The following is a 22,725-nucleotide window of genomic DNA, read 5'->3' as shown; positions in this document are numbered from 1 at the left end:
CTCCAGTGAACCATGAGGAAGGTAAGCCTTAATCCCACTTATCTTGGTTTTTAAGTGTCCAGTACAGTGCTTGACACATAGTTAGCACTCAACATCTTATCTGTTGACAATTAAACAAAGGAGAAACAACTGGGCCAATTCAAACTCCCAGTTATTTAGTTGCAGATATTTGATCCTCAAGACTGATAAATGGTGCCTCAACCACATAATTTGTTTTCCAACTAGCTGTGCTATGATTATGTTCTAGGCAACAAGCCTATTTTTATAACCCTTCAAAATATTTCTGGAATCCCCCTCCTCACCCCTTTTCTTGCCACATAATCTGGGCTTTGCTCTGAAAAGATCCCTTTGTTTTAAGGCTCTTTGCTGCCAGCTCTAAGAGGAACCTCACCCACCAGCCCTAGCTCCCTGGACACACATACAGACACACACACACACACACACCATCCTCACACCATCCAAGGAAAGGGGGAAGGAGAGTTTGGCAAACCAAACAGAACTCAAAACAGCAAACCTGAAGCTGCACCCTCAGAGCCATCAGCCTTCAGAGATCTGATAACACATCAGCAAGACCCTGGAATTTTGCATTAGAAATTAATTACCTCAATGAGGATGCATCTTCCTATCTGCATAAGGTTGCCAGACTTAGCAAATAAATACAGATGAGGCCCAATTACATTTGGGTTTCAGATAAATACTGCATGGGACATAATTAAATTTAAAAAGTATTAATTTTTTATCTGAAATCCACGTTTAACTGGGCCTCCTGTATTTTATCTGGCAACCCTGATCTTGCAGGATAGCCCGAGTTCGAAAAACAGCTCTGAGACCCCGGAAACCAAGTACAACAAATAAGTAAAAAACACCATTTGCAGTCAAGAAAGAGAGGCAGCCAGGGTGGGCCACTTGAGAGCAGAAAAATCACCACACTTGAGCGGCGTGGGCTCTCTCTGAAGGAATCCTACACCTGGGAGCTTGGCCCAAGCCCCCGCCTGCTTTCCAACAACCTGTGTACAACTTCCTGGGAAGCACACGACCTTCTTCCTTACCAAGTACAACAAATAAGTAAAAAACACCATTTGCAGTCAAGAAAGAGAGGCAGCCAGGGTGGGCCACTTGAGAGCAGAAAAATCACCACACTTGAGCGCCGTGGGCTCTCTCTGAAGGAATCCTACACCTGGGAGCTTGGCCCAAGCCCCCGCCTGCTTTCCAACAACCTGTGTACAACTTCCTGGGAAGCACACGACCTTCTTCCTTTCTTGTTGGGAACCAGTGTCTATCTGTCTGTCTATCTATCTATCTGTCTATCTATCTACCTATCTATCTAATGTTTTGAGGTGGGGCCTAATGTTTTGCAAAGCCGCTAGCACCTGAATTCCTGGCTCCTTGGTCAGCTGTGTGACCTGGGAAAAAACCTCTGTACCCATCAGCCTGGGTCACCATGTGCCAAATAAGGATAATAAATGGTAACTAAACCACCAGGTTGATTTACACCGAGACCGGCATGTACCAGAAGCATAATCATTGTCAGCTGTTATTATCATTGCATTTCTTTGTGTTGCAACAAAATACCATTACTGGTTCCTTGGCTTCCCCCACACAGTCTGACTCCAAACCAGGCAATTTCATGCTGGCCTCCAAGTGTCTTCATCTCCTTCATCCTGTGGCCCTCGTGGGGTCTCTCTTTCCAACTGCCACACCACTCCCCTGTGCCTAGAACACTGCCTGGTACACAGAGGGCGGCCAATAGTCCCTTGCTGAATGACCAACCAAACCCACTTCAGGGACCCGCTCCTCCCAACAGCTGTGCCTGGGCCTGGTCATCATTCAGAAATTCCCCACGTCTCAACCTCAGACATCATACCCTCCTACCTCACTATCTTCCTCCTGCCGACTCGGTGTCCTGGCTGCTCTCTAGTTGAACTTAAGAGACTGGCCCCTTCCTCTCTCTTGTCCTTTCTCTGAAATGCACTGAATTAAGAGTTTCAAATTCTAGTCCTGATTTTATAATTGTCGGTGTTACTCTGGGCTTGTTGTATCACCTCTTTGCTTTCATTTCATAAATGAAAAAGGAATAAAACCTGCACCTCCTGCTTCCTAGTGCAAAGAGCACTTTGAAAACTGTAAAAACAAATCAAGATATGACTCTTTGTTAGTTAAAATCCTAAGACATACATACTTCCTGGTCTAGTTTGTGCTATTCATAACAATTAGTAAGAATACGTAGTGAAAGACCAATTTACAGCGATTGGGAAGATCCCATTTAAGTTACTTCAGCCTTGCAGTTTCCAGACATTCACATCTATCATATGGTTGACGTTTTTTAAAAACATACTTTCTGTTAGTGTGGTCTCTGTTATTAGAGCTCTGCTAATCTACAACTGACCACACTTGCTGATCAAGGACAGAGGATGATTTTGTTTAAATTGTGAGCTCTGTTGAGCACTGTGGTTTACACTTGGGTTGTGGAACTGGAACAACTAATCTGCATGGCCCATTTAGCACAAGGGGAAAGGGCCCTCCTTTTGGAATGGGGAGCCTGACTGGCATATGGTAATCACACCCTGACAGGAAGGCAGGGGCTGGGGAAATTACTCAAAATGGTGCCAGAGATTCACCTCCTTCTGGCTTTGTTAGGGTCAGAGATGGGGGGATACAGGCGTGGTGCTGGGTGGCACAGTCAAGAATCACAGCCAGACTCTAACCCTGAGATACTCTCTGTCTACAGGGAGGAAGAAGACATGAAGGCCAGTGATTTAAATAGCAGGTAATGGGATGGTAGACACGATGGGTACTGATGACATGCCCTGGAAGTCAGAGAAACGAGAGGTCAATGCCAGATGGGGAAACTGAGCGAGGCTTTGTGGAAAACCTGGCATCTGAGTGAGGACCCTACCTAACTTCTTTTATTAATATTAATATTATTAAATAACTTTATTTTATTTATTTAATTATTGAAATTATTAAATGATAATATTTACATTAAGAAATGAAAATATTTAAATCAAAGGTGATTGATAATGGATGTGTCAGTTGAGTTCGACTCATTTTGGTCATGCGAGGCACCCACATTCTACATCTGGTTTTTGTGACTCTCAAGTCTCTGGAGAAAAAGAACAATAACTGATTTATAAAATAAATAATTGCTAACATTTGGAGAGTTATGCATTTAGAACTTGACAAACTTTATCCTAGTTAATAAGTGGCAATTATCAGAATGCATCCCAGGTGGTCAGACTCCAGAATCCATATTCTTAGTCACTGTATTAGGCTGCCTGTGGAAGGCCCCAGTGTCTGTCATTTTGTGATGGAATAATCTGGGATATGTCCACAGATTGACTATAAATCTTTGATTTTAAAAGGCTTGCTCCTCAAATCACTGTGGTTGGCCAGAGAATTGTTCTAATTGTAACAAGAGGAAAATACAGTCAATTCTTGATTATCTGTGTTGATGGAGGGAAACAGTGGCATTGATAATTCAATACAGTGTACAAAATCATCTGGTGCTTGATTACATTACATTAAATTACCTTAAAAATTTCATGACATTTTAGTAGCTAATTATGTACTATTTATGTACTTTTTACAATTCAACATTCTTTGAGCGTATTTGCAGTAAGGTAAGGGCGTGGGAGAGCATGGGAAAAGGTTAATCAGCATTGAACGTTGCTTTCCGGATGTAAATAACCGAAAATTTGATGGTAGGAATAACTCAATCATTCTATTTTAAGATAAAGGCTTATGGAAGCTCCCACCTTATATGCTGGAAGAATTATGAGCTCACCTGAGAAATGAAATTTATCACCCATGTCTTCTGCCCCATGGAAAGATGCTGTTTTGTTCATATGGTGTGTGGGCTCTATAAAAACTCAGGTACACTGAGAGAATCCAATTATCTGGCAAAATAGAATTTCCTTTTCTACAGTTAAATCACAGGTGGATTACACACAAAAAAAGAGGGTAAGAGTAAGCACTTGAAAAGGTGAAATAAGCAAGGCAACTGGCCCTTTTCCAGTGCCCTTCCTTCAGAGTCATTGTGTAAAATTCCCAAGCAGTAAAAAATTCTGTCTGAGTTTATTAATTGGGACTAGAGCCTGAAAAAGTCCCCTTGGATAGCTAAGCATAGAAAGTGTGTTGCTTAGACCTTCCCTGGAAACATCATCTTAGACCTGGAGACATCATCTCAATTTTCTTTTAAGAAACTATCGCTCTCCTATTAGAGTGCAGGTTTGGCATGATCAAGGTGCTCTGGCTGTCTGACACAAATTAGACTGATCAGATTCTTCTAGAAATTTGGATATTGAACAGAGCTACATCAAAATCAGAAACAGAGCTAATTCATCCCCACACCAGCACCCCAAAAAGACTTTCTAAAGTTCCCGCAGTCTGGATCCTCAGAATGGCCTGGTTCTTATTCTCAAGAAGGCTTGGTCATTCAGTGTTTCCTTGGATCATGTGATCTAACCTGTGTCATTCCTTTTTGTCTGCTCAAGTTAGCCAGAGTTGTTTCTGTTGCTTGCAAGCAGTGAACCCAATCTGCAACAACCATGGAAGCCAACAAATCAGACACATTTGGGTGAAGGTGCCTACGAGGCACTTTCTAAAATACCTTCAGCTCAGACAGACTCAGCTAATCCAGGGTCTCATTTATCAGATGATGAAGCTGAGAGATTAAAGGACTTTTCCAAGGCATGAAATTAGAAGCAAGGCCTTCTAACGTTTTCCACGACCTCACAGAAGTAGTGACACAGTCTTCCCTGGTTGGTTCACTATGGCATACAGGCGGGCAACTGATGCAAAATGCTACTTCAAAGACCCCTTCAATCAATTAACCAATGATTATTTATTGCAAGGCACTGTGCTAGGCACTATGAAGAGTACATGGAAGATAAGACCGAAGTCCCTGCCCTCAAGGAGCTTACAATCTAGTTGGGAAGACAAGGCATACATACAAGGAAAATTCAGTAACAATACAGGAGTTAAGTTAAAATGCAAGATAACAGTACAAGAGATTTCCAAAAGTCGTACCTGATTAATTACTAAGTGAGTGGTACCGACAGGGCTTGCAGCTCATTCAGAGGCAGGACATCACAAAGGACTGAGTGTGGGAAGCCTTCACAGAAGAGCTGGGGCTGGAGCCACCCTAGGACAGTTGGGATTTGGGTGAGAAAGAAGCGTGGGGAGGGTATTTCAGGAAGGGGTAGCCATGTGACCAAAAGGCACAGAGGTGAGAACAAAAGCAAACAGTGTTCAGGGGCCAGTGAGGGCTCAGTATGGCTGGGTACAAAGTTAAGTTATTAGATTAAGAAGGGCCTTAAATGCTCAAGTTTAGATTTTTATCCTTTTAGCAACAGTGGTGGGGGAAAGCTTCAAACAACAGATATCCTTATAGGTTAAGTGTACAAAAGATTTAGCTAATCAAGAGAAAATATTCATGTTTTATATTCAGAACATTTATTTGTGGATTTTGACCTTCTCTACTTCCAAAGAGGAAGTGTCTTCAGGGCTGTCAATTCCAAAGGAATAGCTCAGGGGCATCTAGCTTTGGACCCTGGCCAGAGACTTTTGAGTCCGTCTATGATCTCAAATTATAACTAGCACAAGGGTGAGCTAACAAATTCCCTGACAGGCAGGCAGGAAAAATGCTCCCAAAAGACAAGTATCTTTACAAATGACAGAATATTTATTAACAATACCTTTAAAAAAAGATTACATATGCTAGATCACTGGTAAATATCATTTACACTGGGGTTGGGAACTACCTGGGGTGTCATTTTTTTTTCATTCATTTTATTATTTTGTTGATTTTTTTGTGTGTGATTTTAAATTTTGTTTTATTTTAACATAGATGTAATCATATCAAACTAAGAAAGGAACACAGCTTGAAATACTGACAATATTTTTTCCAGTTACCACTCTAGTTTTTACACACGTGGACTCCTGATTATGACTTTATCGGATAAATATAGCTAGAAGGTTGAAAAGTTAACTTATATCATTTGTAAGCAAAAATGACAAATTACAGGTAAATTTGAGCTCTCTGAGAAAGAAGAAAGTGGCAGCGTGTTTACAGGTGAAAATTTTTATAGAAAATTTCATTGCCTTTTATATGCACTGTTCCACTAGTGTCAGCTTACAAAACCTCCCCCATTATAACAAATAGTTCTTTTCATAAGAATACGGTTTTGTTGATATTGTCATTTTCCAATGTGTGATTTTAAGACTTAGAAGGTAAAGCTTAAAAAGCAACTAGGCTACTATCGCAAAACAGGAGAATCATCAAGATACCATACAATTGTACTAAAGATCTTTTATAGAGTCATGGAAAAAAATTCTTTGTGGCAACTATTTGGTGAAATAGGAGAAATCTGCCAAACTCCACACATGATTTTAATTCAAAAGAAGGGCTCTATTATTAAAGAGATACACACATTATATATAAAGAAATTATGAATCCATCAACAGAGAATTACCTTTTTTAAAAATGTACATTCAAAACAGATACATTTAAAGATAGTAAAATTATCTTTTATCCTTTGAAAGACTTGGTTGACTATAGTAACTTTTGGTCTATGTTACTACAGAATATGTAACTTCAAATTTAATGTCTAAGATAATGCTACTACAAAGACAATGCTAACTTAGTGGAGTGAAAAGAAAGTCTTACTGTACAATGCTAAATTCAGGGATGGGAGTATCGCACAAGGTACCTCTTGGGCAGTTAGTTTAGGTTTTGAGATTGCAGCCATTCCTGAAACCATCTCAAGTTGTGTTGAACAAAATTCAAAACAGGGCGGGAAACACATTATACATGTCAAAAGGACTCGATTCAATGCATTAACCATCCGAAGGGTCATTTACAGTTTACAGACAGCAGCCTTGAGTTACAGACCAAGTCTTCAGCTGTTCTGCCACTAGATCCTTGTAAAACTATACAAGTAATTTGCAAGTTATTTACCAAGATAAGTTCCAAAATCTGTCTTAAAAGGAAATATTTTCAAATAATAATTGTATGATTGTGTTGCCCATAGCATTTTACAGCAGAGGAAAAAAATTAATATCTACATTTCATGTTAACTTTAAAAAATTCTATAAAACACTAAATATATAATAAAAAATATGCATATAAGGACATATGTAAACTGCTTTGGTAACATCATATTACAGATGTCTTCAGTGCATTGCAGAGTTTCCAAAGAAACTTCAGACAAAGCTAGGTTTGCTTTGAGGAAGTACTGTATAATGCCATTCCTAAAGAAGCAAAAAACATTTTTTTTTCCAGTAATAAGATGTACTTGAACAACAATATTACCTAGTACTGGGCGTCTTCAAAACAACTAGCTAAATGTTGCTTATATTATAAACAGCAAGTCTTTTAGATAACTTCTGTCATAAACTGGACCTAGCTGTGAGGGAGATCATGATGGTACTGATGGCTGACAGTGTACATGCATTCGAAGTGGAAGGCCCGGCTCCTCTTGCATAGGCATCTGAAAAGAGAGAATAAATTCACTCAATATCACTTCACCCTGGCTACAAAGGAAAGTGAGGCCAGGGCTTTTGGAAATAGTAGAACTGGATGGGTTTTACCGGAAATGACCATTTCCTAATGACTTTTTAATATCAGGTCCATGACTACCTAGCTATGAACCTGGCAGTAGGTTATGGAATATCTTTGGATCTACGTTTAAGCATTTGTAAAATGAGGATATCCATATCTTACATGAGAAGAAACTTCAATATTACTAGTAACATTACTAATAAATATTATGAGATATCAATGATGCACCAAAATAAAAATTGCTACTTCCTTTTGAACTCTACCTTTGCACTGGGCACAGAGCAATATGACACATATCTTACAAAAACCCTAAGAATATTTGGTATTGTTATTACACCATTTCATAGATGAGGAAATTGGGGCCCAGGGAAGTAAAATAACTTGTTTAAGTTCACTTAGTTAGTAAACAGCTGAATTGGGATTCAAACCCATGTCATTTACATATACCCACTTTTTCCAACAAAATAATCTCAATCCTTTAAAAATTTTTTCTTACAGGTCTTACATTTTTCATAGTAAGAGGTCACCAACTATCATTTGATGCTTCTTTAAGAATGTAAGATCTTTGACTAACAAAATGGAAAAATCTCTTGAGGAAGACATCATGTTTTGCTTACAGTTATATTCTTGTCATCTAATAATTATACCAATATAATTGCTTAAACTATGTTTTTGTAATGAATTAAACCAAGAATCATTAGTTAGCCTAAAAAAAAAAACAATCCTTGCAATGATAAGTATGAAATCAGATTTTAACAAAGTGAGATAAATTAACCCCAAAACAAACCCCAATCTTGTTTTGTTTTTGTGGCCTAGAGATTACTTCCACATCTCACCATAAATCTGATTCCTTTTCAACAGAAGTCAGAATCCTTGGTTTAATGAGGTGTAGAATTCGATTCTCACCAGTTTTTTAAAAGACAAAAATGCCGTTAGTGTTTGTATGCAAAAAAGGTGTAGTAAACACAAACTTCATCTGGAAACTGGCAAATCACTCCTAAGTTCAGAGCACAGCTTGGTGTAGCCTTGGTTTCCCACCTAAAGTCTGGTTCTGTTCGTTAATATTAACAAATGCTTATTCAAAAGGGTGAAATGACCAGTGGACATTTTCTTTTCTGAACTGAGGCATCTGAATTTTATAGATGCTGTTAAAATTGCTTAGTGGATGCTCTACTCTAACTTGGTATCAGCAAGACACACTAGCCCCTTTCCTCATCTGACAAATAATGTGATGGACACTTAACAGAGGGGCTGAAACGCAGGACTCTGTGGTGAGGATTTTGCCCATGATTTAAAATATCATCTCTCCACTGAGGGCTTGAAAATTTATATCTGCAGTCTTCACTGAATCCCTTATCTCCAGACTGTTAGATGCAAAGGCCAGTGAAAACTGACACTTCGACATCGAACTGCAATTTTTTTTTTATTGTGGTAAAATCACATAACATAAAAGTTACCATTTAAATTATTTTAAAGTGTACAATTCAGTGGCATTAAGTACCCCCCGATGTTATACAACCAGTACCACTATCTAGTTCCAGAACTTTTTCATCACCCTAAATGTAAACTCAGTACCCATTAAGCCACAATTTGCACCACTGGCCAGTCACCAATCTGATTTCTGTCTATGGATGTGCCTATTCCATTTTTATTTTCTTTCAAATAAATGAAGTCACATAACAATGACAAAAAATAATATGCTGCTGAGATATTTGCAAACATAGTATTAAAAAAACAGGAACGAATGTATTTTCTCAAAAAAGAATACTCACACGCTATTCAACAATCTTTAAAAACAAATAATCTTGACTATATATAGACATATGCATTTATGTACATATGTTACACACAGATATTCAAAATAAATAGTGTCAGGTTCAAAATACTTGCAGCCAAAGAATGAATCACAAATGAATCACATCGTTTCACTAGAGACAAACGGCTACAGCATTTTAAAGAACTCGTTGCTTGTTCCTCCTGACTGAGTCATGCTTTTAACTTTCTAAGGTATAATTTTGGGGTTTTTGTAGATGCAAACCACATGGGTCCACGTGGAAAAACCTATGTAACCCATTTGGGACTGCTTTAATCTAATTTTTTATTGGAACAGATTAAATCAGCCAAATTGCCTTTTGCATGAGACTGCCTGTGATCAGCAAACATCAGTCGTCTGAGGAAGGGGGATGGTATTGTCCATTTTTATTATAAGTCTTTCTTTGTGGGCTTAGTGTCGTTGAAGCCCTGACTCATTGCGAAGGCTTGTAAGATTCCATTTTTATTTTCTTTCAAATAAATGAAGTCAGGCAGGGAGAAGGGAGAGAAAAAAAAGACATTCTTACTTGATATCTTTGGAATTCGAATTTGTTCACTGCTGCTGCCATCTCCTCCATCACTGAACGGCTTAATTTCTATTATATAATCTTCATCAAAAGGCAAAGAAAGCTCCACCGACGTTCTATTTGTTTCAATGACAGATGTGCTGCTTTGTCTGTTCCATCTGTACAAGACCTGCCGAGACAGAAAGAACAGGTGTCACCCGCTGTCCGCACAAAGGCCCCAGAGATGGGCCTTCATTTGTTTCCACCTCTGGGCGCCAGTGAAATGCAGGGCCGCCGAGGCTGTCAGCCTGCCCACACGCATTTGGAAGGCTCGTTTATAGTGAGAGGCATGTCTGCAGCTACCATTTCATCGTGAGGAAGGAGTTTAAAGGATGCTGCAGCACGCAGGTGGGGTAGCATGAGTCTACAACGTGCTGTGTGGCCTCCCATAACCTCTGGAAGGCTCAGCTAACACAGCTGGAAAAATCAATACCTCTGAGGACACACAGAGCTCAGTTACACATGAGGGGCTTTGGCATCAGAATAGACTTGGCCACTGTGTGACCACTGTCCACTTACTTCACCTCTCTGAGCCTCATTTCCCTCATCTGTAAAATGGGGACAATAATACCCATCTTTCTGGGTGTTTTCAAGATTGCACAAGGACTGAATATAGGGAAGGGCCTGGCTCAAAGGAAGCATGTAAAAATAGTATTTATGAGGGCTCAAAGGGCACAAGAGGGAAACATAGTTGGCAAACGTTAGAAGCATAAGGCAGGAGTAATAAGTTACTATTATCGTGAATCCTGTAGAGAGAGGACATTTCAGCACAGGGAGAGGATCTCCAAAAGGCAAGGGCAATTACCCCCTTTTTCCTCCCACGGGATCACTTTTGAGTTATGTACAAAAGAGGGGATGTTAGCGGCAATCACTGTCACTCTACAAGTGTCTGCAGCTTCAACAGTCCCACTCACTCATCTTTGTTTCCCTTCTTGGCCCCCACTCGGTCTGAGTCTGGGTTGGAGGCTCATTTGATATTTGGCCACAAGTGGCCAACTAGCTCTCGTGAAAACGCATTCCCCTGCCTGGTATCGCCTACTCCAATCGTCATCGATTCCAATCAGGAACAAAATATAAAAGCCTGGAAAAGTGCATCCATCTTTCTGGATACAAGTGTGATGATAACTATCCCACAAGTACTTTGTGATATTTACTATGAGCTAGGCACTTTATCGACATCACCATGTTTAACTGTCACAACACTCCGACATCACAGGTATTATTATTCCTTTCTACAGACGAAGACACTGAGACTCAGAGATGTCACAGAGCTGTAAGTGGCAGGATGAGGATTCCTAAACCTGTACACTTAAACCACTATAACCCACCACCACCAGTTTCTGACAATAAGAAAGATAGGGTTGGGTGAGATCAGCGGTTCTCAGTCCTGGCTGTGTATTAGAAGGACTTACGGAGTTTGTAAAGACACTGACGCCCTAGTCCAGTGGTTCTCAACAGGGCTGGGAGGGGTGGAGGAGCTGTTTTGCCCCCCAGGGGGCATTTGGCAATGTCTGGGCAATTTCTGGTTGTCACAACAGGAGCCACTAGTGTAGTGAGTAGAGGCCAGGGATGCTGCCAAACATTCGACAATGCAGAGGACAGTCCCCACGATAGAGAATTCTCCAGCTTGAAGTAGCAATAGGGATGAGGCTAAGGAACCGCTCTGGCTCCACTTCAGCCCGTCTGAGTCAGACTCTATACAGGCGGGGTCCAGGCTGTGGCACCTTTTAAAAACACATCTTCAGGTGATGTTAATGGAGGCTGGGAATCATGGATTAGATCAGGGATTCTCAAACCTGAGCATGCATCAGAATTCCCTGGAGGGCTTGTTAAAATACAGATCGCTGGGCCCCACCCCAGAGTTTCTGATTTAGTATGTCTGGGGTGGGACCCGAAAATCTGCATTTCTAACACATTCCCAGACAATGCCATTGCAGCTGATCCAGGGACTACATTTGGAGAACTACAAGATTAGTTCCTCCATCCCTAAGGCCCACTATAAATTCTGATCTGCTGAGGTTAGAGACATAAGGTCACTCTTCTATTGCAAGAAAAACCAAACACAAGTGAAATTCATAAAATTCCCCTAAAATGGTTCAGATCCCATTTGTTCCCTGGCATTTCATCACCTTAATTTATGTGTCTCTAACACAAGGTGGAAAACACAATTTCCTTACGGTAGAAAGATTCATAAGCGCCCCCCTTCCTTCTCTGGAGCATCAGTTGTATCAAACTCAGCGTCCCCTCACTAATGATCAGGCTCAAATAAATCTTCAGGCACATTCAGGAGTGAGTGTCAAAGCATCTCCTCACGGCCCTTCAGGAACACGGGCTGGCTGATGGGATGCAAGGGCACATCTGGCTTTGAGGAATAAATTGCTTCTTTGATTTACCTCTGGTCCTTGCCAGAGCGCAGAGAATTCGACTAGTTTCAAACATAAATCCAAAAGAAACACTTCCAGGAAAAAGCAGCCCTTTTATCAGCACTGCTTATCAGTCTTGTAATATTAGGGACTGCAGTGGAACCTAAATAAAGGCTTATACAACCTTTATTTACATCCAACACTTGGTTCAGCTGATTGACTTGAAGGCTGTGCTTGCATTTCATATAACCCGGGGTAGAAGACAAGGAGAAAGACTGGATTCCTGGGAATCATGATAATGGCATCAAACATTATTGAACACTCACTGTGTGTTTAAACACTGTATTTTCTGAATGCTACCATGAATGACCTCCTGAGGTAGGCATTGTTATTACCCTGATTTCAAAGATGAGGAATCTGAGACCTGGAGATATTAAGCAATTTGCCCAGGGTCCCACAGCCAGTAAGTGGCGGACCCAGCATTCAAACCCAGGCAGTCTGGGTCCACAGCCCATATTCTTAACTAAGATCATATGGCCACACCTGTGTACTTGTGGGCAAATTGCTTCCCCTGTCTAGTTTCTGTCTTCATAAATGCAAAACAAGGGAGTAAGATACTAGAAAACTGATGGTCCATGGGTCATATTTGGCCTGCATATGTTAACTGGTTGGGCTTTATGGTGTTTACTTTTTTTTTTTGAGTTAGATGTCAACAATTAAAAACCAAGAAATTATAAATGAAAAAAAATGTGGGTTCTACTGAAAAACTGGACGATATGGCCACGCTGGCCTATATTCTTTTCTGGCAGCAATTGGCTGGAGCTGAGAAGCCACTGCCTATTCTGGACAATCACAAACTCTGCAGTTTGTCACAGTCCCCAACACTTCCTATTGTGTCCATGTGCCCACCTCAGGACATTTGCACATCCTGTTTGCTGTGTTTGGAGCACTCTTTCCCAGAAAACTGCCTGTCTCACTCCCTCTTTTCTTTCAAGGCCCAAATGAAATATCATCTCTTGAAAGAGGCTTTCTCTGGCCTTTGTATAAAATAAGTCTCTCCTGTCTCTCCCATGGCACTGTCTATTCCCCTCACTCTAGAGTTATTTTTCTTGGTAGTACTTTATTACTACTTGATATATTTGTTTACTGCTGGCAGGCAGAAGAGCTGAGTGGCTAAAAGGTGGGACTCTGGATCCATACTGCCTGATTCAGATTCCAGATCTTCAATATACTAGTTATATTAATACTGTATCATATACTTGAATGTTTCTAAGAGAGTAGATCTTAAATGTTCTCACCACAAAAAGGAAATGGTAATTATGTGATGGGAAGGAGGTGTTAGCTAAGGCTATGGTAGTAATCATTCTGTAATATGTAAATATATCAAATGAATGCATTGTGCACCTTAAACTTACACACAATCTTGTATGTCAATTATATCTCATAAAGCTGGGAAAAAATAGACTAGCTATGTGAAGTAGGCAAATTACTAAACTCTGTGCCTTGCGTTCTTCATCTGTAAAATTGGGGCTAATAACTCCACCACTTCACGAGCTGTTATAAAGTTAAAATGAATTAGAACAGTGCTGGGCACATATATTTACAGTATTTGTTGAAAAGACTGAGTCAACTTATTTGTCAATCCATTTATGTAACCTGCCTGGCTCAGTAGGCAGTTTAGCTCGTGATACTAAAACCAGATGTTCTCTTTGTAGCTTGAGTGTCATAAAGTTGCTTGAGGATTTGTGCTGATAGAATATTCTGGGCCTCAAACTTCCTAAAGTCAACTTCTTATTGAGACTGTCTTCCCAAGCAGAAATCCCATGAGTCTAGAGAATTTAGGTGAAAATGCAAAAATAAACACACACACAAATACACATGTGTAATTTAAAAAAACTTATATATCTCCAAACATTTACATTGTATACATAGCAATTCAGTATCTAGAGCCAGTTACAGTGAGATTCCTTGGGATCTAACTGGGGAGATGGGGAGTCTGGCTCCTCCAATCCCAGCCCTAAGAGAAGGGAAGGGATTGAGTTAGAAATCAAGAACTCAGAAAGAGCCCTTTCCTACTCTCTGGTCTAACCTTGTGACCCCTTTTCTTTCCTCTACCGTCACACATGTAGTTTCTGCAGCATTTCACTCACTTGACACCCATCCATCATTGATGCTTCCTTAGATGCAAAATTCCCAACTTGCAGGTGCCATTATATTTTTCATAAATATAGTCTAGATCTACAGAATATAATGAACCACGATGAGAAACTATATTTGGAAAAAATGTCTAAATCCATAGCTTAAATAGATTATATCATCTGATCTGCTGCTCTGATCTGGAAAGGTTCCAAGCTCTCCAGTTATCATTCGTTCCAATGTTTTATTCCAGTTCTATAGAAATAAAAAGTTTCCCCAGATGTTAGCTCAGGGCTAATCTTCCTCAGCAAAAAAAAAAAGTTTCCCCCAATCTTATGCCAAGCCCAGCAGGTCTTTTCTGGGAGGTGAATGCCCCCATGTTTGTCTTGCCCTGCTCTATTTCACCACACGCTGTTTCACATAGAACAGCAGATTCTATGCTGCTCAAGTAAATCTCCTAGAAGTCTGCAAAACTGCCTGTTGCAGTAAAAAAAAAAAAAAAAATAAGCAGGGCTTTCTTGGAAAGGGGCTACCAAGACAAGCTCATATGAGAGTTTCTGAAAGGGGACAGGAGTATAAAGAAATGGCAACTAAATAATACTTGTTCCCCAATTTTTGTTTTCTAAAAATGCCTATAATCTTTTGGACCCAGCTCACTGAAGCAAACTTCAGCTTGCAAACAGATCTCTGTCCCTGTGAAAGCTGTGGGCACTCCGTGTCACTCCACTCAACAGGCTTCGGTTTCCACATCCATAAAATGAAAGGCTTTGACTAGATGATCTCTAGGATTTCTTGCCGAGCTAACATTTTGCCTGGCTGCCTGAAACACTTTAGGTAGCTCCCTGCCCTTGGATTTTATTTCAGCACCAGCTTGAACATGAGCTTAAAATCTAGTTAAAGCTTCACTCACGGAACTCGTGCCCCCTCTCTGGGATTCCTAAAGCATTTTTATTGTGTTTTCTCAATCTGTTCTAATGGGCGAAACTGGAAGCTGGGAGGAAGAATTTCTCAGTTCTTTCACTCTCTCCCTGGGTTTGGTTAAATCAATTCGGCCCACATCACGTGTGCATTTCTTTCCTGTGGTGCTCAAGGTCCTGCCGTGTTCCCTGGGGCAGAACTCCCAAGTTGCAGATGTCTGTCTGCACTCTTGCCTTCTTTCTTTTCTTCATTTTAGTGGACTCCCCCCTCTTTCATCTTCCAGCCTACTAACCCCAGTCTCTCTTGTCCCGGATAAAACAGATAAATTTTTTTCACATTATTTCACACTAAGAGGCTAATGATTTAGGAGCTCAGGAAATGAGAACTCCCTTCCAGTACAACCGGAATGAATGCCTCCTTGGCTGGAGAAATCATGGTGAAAGTCAGGCACTGTTCTCTTGAGGCCCCCAGTATGGGGATTCACAATAAGTCATCAGCCAATTACAATTACCCAAGAGGATGGAAAGTATTTTTAAAAATATGGCAAACAGAGAGAGCTCTGACCATCAGGGAAGGCTTCTAAGCTCAGATCTGAAAGACGAGTGGCTGCTTAAGGATGTGGAAGTAAGGAGTGGCAGGCCCAGGGAGATGGAACAGAGATGCAAAGGCTCAGAGGAAAATGAAGATACAGAAAATTTCTCCTTTAGTAAAAGAAAAATGCAGTCCCAAAGAGATTAAGAGATTTACCTAAACACAGCCAATAGGGGACCAAAACATAGGTCTCGCATCTCTTTATGCTATCCAGTCATTCGCCACATAACCACGTTTCAGTCAACAATGGACTGCATATCTGATGGTGGTCCCATAAGATTTGTACCATACAGCCTAGGTGTGCAGTAGGCTAGACACTCTAGGTTTGTGTAAGTACACTCTATAATGTTCGCACAATTTTATATCACCTAATGATGCATTTCTCAGAATGTATCCCTGTCATTAAGCGATGCATGACTATATACTTTAAGACCCTTCCAGGAGAGTTTGCTTTTAAAAAAGGACTCAGCGAAAGGTCTGCAGATTAGTTCTTAGGGAATGTTTCTCCACTGGCAGAATACAAATCATTGTGCCATTCAGGTACAGGAAAAACAGTTCATGATGGGGAGGATTTTCTGAATCCTTCTCTAATCACACCTCCCAAGGCTCTATCACCAACTATGTCAACTCTGAATTCCAGCTCTGGCTTTACCAACTATTTCCCTACAGTCCCATGTTCTTTAACTAGTGCCTGGCCGCACTGCCTATCTGCTACTCTCAACGTCTCTGTGCAAAAATGTCACAAACCGGCGGCCTGTGGGCTTCATTCAGCCTGCAGACCAGTTTTGTTTGGCCTGCACTGCATTGCCTCAAATATTGTTTAAAAGTAAAACAAAACAAGATATTTATAACTCCTTTTAGTTGGGGCACCAAGGCTACATACATTTTCTTTTCTAGCTCTTTAAAGTCAGGCTGACATTTATGGAATCAGGCAAATGAATTTTCTAAAAAATCCTTGCTTTTTTTCCTATATACAAGCCTCCCTAACTATAGGAACATGAGCAAAAATGATTAACCATTAGTAATTTTGAGAAGTTACTAGTGTTGATTAAAAAAACACAACCAAGGGGGCCAGCCCAGTGGCTTAGTGGTTAAGTTCAACTCGCTCTGCTTCGGCGGCCCGGGGTTCGCGGGTTTGGATCCCAGGTGTGGACCTACACGCCACTTGTCAAGCCATGCTCTGACAGGTGTCCCACCTATAAAGTAGAGGAAGATGGGCATGGATGTTAGCCCAGTGCCCATCTTCCTCAGCAAAAACAGGAGGATTGGCAATGGATGTTAGCACAAGGCTAATCTTCCTCACCAAAAAAAAAAAAAAAATACAACCAAGACAAAAGCAAAACAAAGCTGACAGTAGAGACGTTAAAAATGTGGTTCTCTGGGATTTTTCAGAGATGCAACCACAGGGTCTTTAACCGTTTCAGATTGACTCTGCCTGACCCCAAAGTTTAGGCAATTCTCTAAATCCTGGCCAGTTGCCAGCGACCATTTATAAGTGGTCAGAACAAACCACTTTGAGGACAGAGATTCCTAAAGAGGCTGTGAGAGCATCATCAGAGAAAGTGAGAACACGGTTCATGTGATTTGTGTAAAGAGACTGTCCCCACTAACAACAGGATTAGGTGCCTTTGCAAAAAAGAAATTACCCACTTTGTATCCTTTTACTTCCGACTCATTATCCAGGGCCTTCACTTGATCCCAATTCAGGATAATTTTGGAGTCCGATGAATTCCATATGATGTTTCCGGGGGGTTGACTTGGTGCTATAAAAAAATTAAGATATACGAATTCACAGATTATTAAGTCTCAATGGATTCTGAGGAAGATCTCCTTACTAGAATTCGAGAGTGGAGGCAATTTAATGGGCTATTGCACTAATATGTGTCTTCAAGGTCACTAAAATATGACGAGATACAGCACTGCAAATGGAAAAAGATTCAGTTGGTCGGCTAACATTTATAGCTAAAAGAAGTAGCCCTTCCCAGTGAGGAGAAAAACATTTATCTTTCTGTCCTCTGGAGCAATGAATTTTGCATGGTATTCGGAAAGGTTCAGTTAAAATGCTAAGGTAAATCTGAATCCACATAATGACACCAATTAGTATGCAAATGATCCTTGGGAGGTGGGGATAGGGAATGAATTTGGGATATGTTTAATGAATCCCTAAAATATTTCTGAGCAAGGTTGTTCCTACGTGGCTTTCTGGTTGTCACATTGACTGTCGCACTGGAGGGGCCTGTCCCAGCAGTATTATATGCCTTGACAGCTAAATGATAGAGCGCGCTTCCTTTTAAGTTGGTGATCTTTGTTGATGTCTGATTTCCGATTGTTCGTATTTTTCTAGCATTTTCTTCCTTGTCATCATGTCTCCAGTATTTAACCTGAGAAAATAAAAGGAAGACCTTGGAAATCATACCTATTGGGGATATTTCCAATGTCATCAGGTAATTTTTTTTAATACAGATTCTTATGACTGAGTTAATTTTCTATACCAATTCATAAGCAGAGCTTTCAGAACCAAGAGTTTTGTACGCTCTGAGAAATTATCCACAGTAAGAAGGGCCCCTTTTTTTTGTTCTTAGCTTCATAGTGAGATGGTAAATTGGCATGACCATTGCTGGCTACTTCTTCCTTTTTTCCCACCTTTGTTTTGAGCCCAAGGAATCCCCGGCATATCAGAAGTCAAAGCTCATTTTGCCAACTATCTTATAAATGCTTAGACCTCCATCTATTTTGAAAAACATCTCTGGACTGTACCACAGAAAAGGGTAATCTCACAGTGGAATGTTCTGTGCTTCCATTAATGCTCCCCTAGAAGCCATTGTTCTCTAAAACAAATGCCTCTAACTGGGAATCCAGGTCTTTTTCCCATCAGAGTGTGTCTTGAAGGTCTCAATGAAGGTCTCACTGAGTCGCGCGCTCCACTTTGGGCTCTTTCCCAGACTCAAGGCACATGTCTCTTCCTTACCTCATAACCTTGTATCCGTCCTCTATTCTTGTCTATGGGGGAGGCCCAGAAAACTTCTATGTCTGTCGCAGAAAGACTTCTGGCAAAGATGCTGGCTGGTGGTTTGCTGGGTTCTGCAGATGAGTATGGAAAAAGTTATTACTCTATCAGCTGCATCAGGACAGGCTTCTAGATACTGGCATTACAAAGTGCAAAGCATCCACGGTTATATTATAGCCCTTAGTGATTATGACCCAAATCCTTATTTTATAGAGAAGCCATGATTAACAGACGGGAGGGGAGTGGTGATGGACATGGTGGTAAAGAGACTTGTCCAAAGTCTTTGGCTTCTAAATTTGGGGGTAGGTGAAAGGGAAGTAACCCAAGACTACTTAAGTTTAAGCACCAAGTTTTCACAGCCAGTGATTCCTTTAACACACATCCTTCTTAATTAGCATTTGTCATAGGTGAGAGTCTTAGTTACTGGATTATGAAAATGAGAGAGAAAGGAAAAAGGAGAGTCATCTGACTTGACTAAGATTCAGGAGAGCCAGGTGACAGTTCAGTTCTACACAGTAAGCTGTGTGATCTTAGACAAGTCATTTATGCTTTATGGGCCTCAGCACCCTGAGCTGCAAAGGAGATCTGGACCAAGACTGCTTCCCAAATTTCAGTTATTTTTGCCAGAGCTATGTACCATTTTTATATGCTAATATTTTCCTTTCAGTGGTCTTTCTTAAAGAAAAACCTAGCCATGTCATAAACAATAACATTCATAAAATCCTGGTTTCATTTGATAGCTGTATTTTTTCTAATGCAATTCACATCAATATATAACTACTACATATTTTTAAAAGTTCATCTAGTACTATTTATAATCAACTTGTGTACTCCCTCTGGAATGCACATCGCATTCCAGAAAATGTTGGACAAGGAGATCTCTAAGGCTTTGTCTATCCATAACAATGTAAGGTTCTATTTCTGTTAATTAATTCAGTATTTATTAAGGGTCTGTGTGCCACGTTTAGACACTGGTGACACAAAGGTGAAAAATAAATAACCGGCCCTCAAGAAACACACCTTAGTGAGGATGGCAAACTAAAATTCAAAATTTATAATACATTGAGAGGAGAATTATAACAGGAATGTTAAGATATTAGGGGAAAGAGAAGCACTTGCCTCAGCTGGCCAGGGGAAATGAGAGAACCTTCGTTGTTCAGGTGCAGTCTTGAATGACGACCATGAAATCACAAGGTGGGCAGGACAGGAAACATTGAGAGAAGCTGAGGCATATGCAAGGGGCTAAAGCTTGTTTGGATAATTGCAAATCCTTCGGATATGGTGGGAGCATGGAGTATGCAGGGGAGCAGCAGGAGTTGAACCAGAACATAGAGGCAGGAGCTAGATTATGAAGGACTACTGAGTTTACGGGGCTCACTTCTCTATCTGGGGGGAAGAATTTATTGCATCTTCACTTACTCCAAATCAATGACTCAACTTGCAGATGTTTTAATATGGTCTTATTCTGAACATTACCTTTGAAACAATGAAGACAAACTCCAATGGTAATGAGGAGCGTGTAGGGGCATTCTGAGAGCAGGGATAGCACAGAGGCAGTAATAATGAGAAGCCCTAAACATGATGACATTGTGGATGACAATGGCAGCAATTGTGCTGCTTCATGACTTACTCTTCTCTTTAACAGGAAAGAATAAATTATAAGTCCAACATGATTTACGAAAATAAAAATGGTGAGAGGAAATGCAAATTATATTTTGATATTCACTTAAAGGCATAAAATAAAATAGAATTCTTTTGAAAGTAATGATAACATATAAATAGATATGAAGATCTTATATGGCACTTGTGATTTTGGTCCTTAGCAATGGAATTAATAATGGGGAGCCATTAGTCTTTATATACAGTAGAGTTGCTGTCTTTCTAAGAGACTAGCGGTAGATAATTAACCAAATTTTTTACATTATACTTTTCTCAAATAAGGATATGCCTTCAATTTATGGGTACAGTGTTAAATTGATTCTACATCCTAAAATCAACATCATCTCAGAATTGAAGAAATATCAAATGTCTAGGCACCATAAACATACCTTCTTCTGCAGAATATACCACTGTGGTGGGACTGAATGGACCTTCTCCTTTATTGTTGAAGACACCCACTTTAACCTCGAAGGGAAAGAAGGGGCGTACGCTCTCATTCCTGAATACATATCTGGAGGCGTCAGCTGAAGCCAGCACTGTCAGCATCCAGATTATTTTGCCATAGGGCCGGAAGGCTACCACGTAACCAAAACCTCTACCATTCTGTAATTCCTCGGGGACTGTCTGGGAAGGAAAGGAGGTGGTTTTCAGAAATCACAGTAGTTTGATTCAAATGTCAAAATTGTTTTATTCTCCCTCCCCAACATTCTTGTCCATATTCTTCCCCACCTATCTTATTTTGGGCTTTGCCAAGAGTCTTAAATTTGGGGCTTGCTATTGGTCTACCCTAGGTATTCATGAGGTATTGGAGCAAGGTTAAAAACACTCGATGAAAATTGGCAATGGAGAACCTGGCTTCTTGATGGGGTGACCCAGCTCTGAAATTGTTGGAAATGACTATGGAAGACACTGGACAGTTGATCTAGAAACCACCATTTCCAACATATACCATCTAATATGAATCTTCCTCCAGTGCCAAATAGACAAAAGATCTCATTGAAGAAGTAAAGACCATCTTGGCTCAGGCAAGAGCCTTCCTGTGAGAACTGAAGCATTGAGCTGGAGGGGGTGATTTCTTTTATTGCTGGGGCTTTGGTTGAATGAAAGATTTTAGCTTCTGGGGCTGTCATCTAAAATTCTTCAAAAACATTAAGAACTCATTCTAAAACTCCCACCTCCTCTTTCACAATCAATTTTTGATCAATTGGTGACTAACCTTCCTCCAGGTTGTTTAAAAAATACCTTATAGAAGAGAGCTCCAGCAGCAAAGCCAATTGCCAGGAAATCGTGCTAGTACACTGAATCTATTGCTGGCAGACGTTTTAAATCAATTGGTAATGCAGCAATTCAAGAAGGAAAAAAAACTGGTTTTCTCTGAACTAGCCTTCTTTCATATATATATATATATATATATATATATATATTTATATACACTTGTTTTTTTCTTGTGTTGTCTTTCCCTTCATGATTGTTTTTCCTGTGATGAATTGAATTAAAACTTAACAACTGATGGGCAAGCACCATCTTGTCCTGCTAGTCATTAGCTATGTGAGGGGGAGTGTTTGCATGCAAATGGATTTTAGCTGCTAAAAACAGAGGAGGAAACTGCCCAGATATGTTTAACATAGAGGAAAATAATAAAATCGCCTAGACGAACGTATGTTCCTTTTGTCCTGTGATTCATTTACCTCCCAGGTTATAACCAGTTCAGATTTGCTGCCTCCACCACCACTGACGTTAGCTGGGGTGACTTCGGGGACTGTGCAGGAGACAAAAGACAAGTCATGTCAGATGGCAAAGGCAAATGAGGGCCAGGAAAGTCGCCTGGCTGAGGTGACTCACTTTAAATGAATATTCTGATGCACACACCTTTGTCTTTTGAGGTCAGAAAGGGGCCCAAAGCATCAGCTCAAGGAAGTGAAATGTACTGAGTAAGTTGCTTTTAGTTACCTGTTTCCCATTCAACAAGGTACACATGTTATCTGACCTGTCTGACCAATTGTTCAGCTCCATCCCTAGAGGCCGAGGTTCAGTGGGATGAGGAAAGGATTGAGGTTCTGCTTCTAACGCTTGGGTAGGCATTTATTAACCATGTGGTTGTACACAAAGCAG

The 22,725-nt window shown here is 40.4% G+C and overlaps 1 protein-coding gene across 9 annotated transcripts in view; it reads right to left on the bottom strand.

The window, feature by feature from the left end:
- Nucleotides 1-4,819: 4,819 nt before the first annotated feature.
- The window catches only part of CNTN4 (contactin 4), an 892,715-nt gene continuing 874,809 nt past the window's right edge, over nt 4,820-22,725 (bottom strand). For all 9 annotated transcript variants that reach the window (XM_087431362.1, XM_087431364.1, XM_087431363.1 and 6 more), the window contains 7 exons: nt 22,302-22,372; nt 21,003-21,237; nt 18,916-19,028; nt 18,142-18,328; nt 17,598-17,710; nt 9,901-10,069; nt 4,820-7,490 (listed from right to left, as the gene is read on the bottom strand). In XM_087431362.1, the coding sequence (XP_087287488.1) occupies nt 7,390-7,490; nt 9,901-10,069; nt 17,598-17,710; nt 18,142-18,328; nt 18,916-19,028; nt 21,003-21,237; nt 22,302-22,372 (989 nt within the window). In that variant the 3' untranslated portion in view covers nt 4,820-7,389. The remainder of the gene's footprint in view (nt 7,491-9,900; nt 10,070-17,597; nt 17,711-18,141; nt 18,329-18,915; nt 19,029-21,002; nt 21,238-22,301; nt 22,373-22,725) is intronic.

This window comes from Ceratotherium simum, chromosome 5 (assembly GCF_057802395.1).
Source record: "Ceratotherium simum simum isolate JZ-2026a chromosome 5, ASM5780239v1, whole genome shotgun sequence".
In the NCBI taxonomy this organism is placed as follows: Eukaryota; Metazoa; Chordata; class Mammalia; order Perissodactyla; family Rhinocerotidae; genus Ceratotherium; species Ceratotherium simum.
Note: the sequence above shows the minus strand (reverse complement) of the source record. Positions and strands in the feature narration are given on the sequence as shown.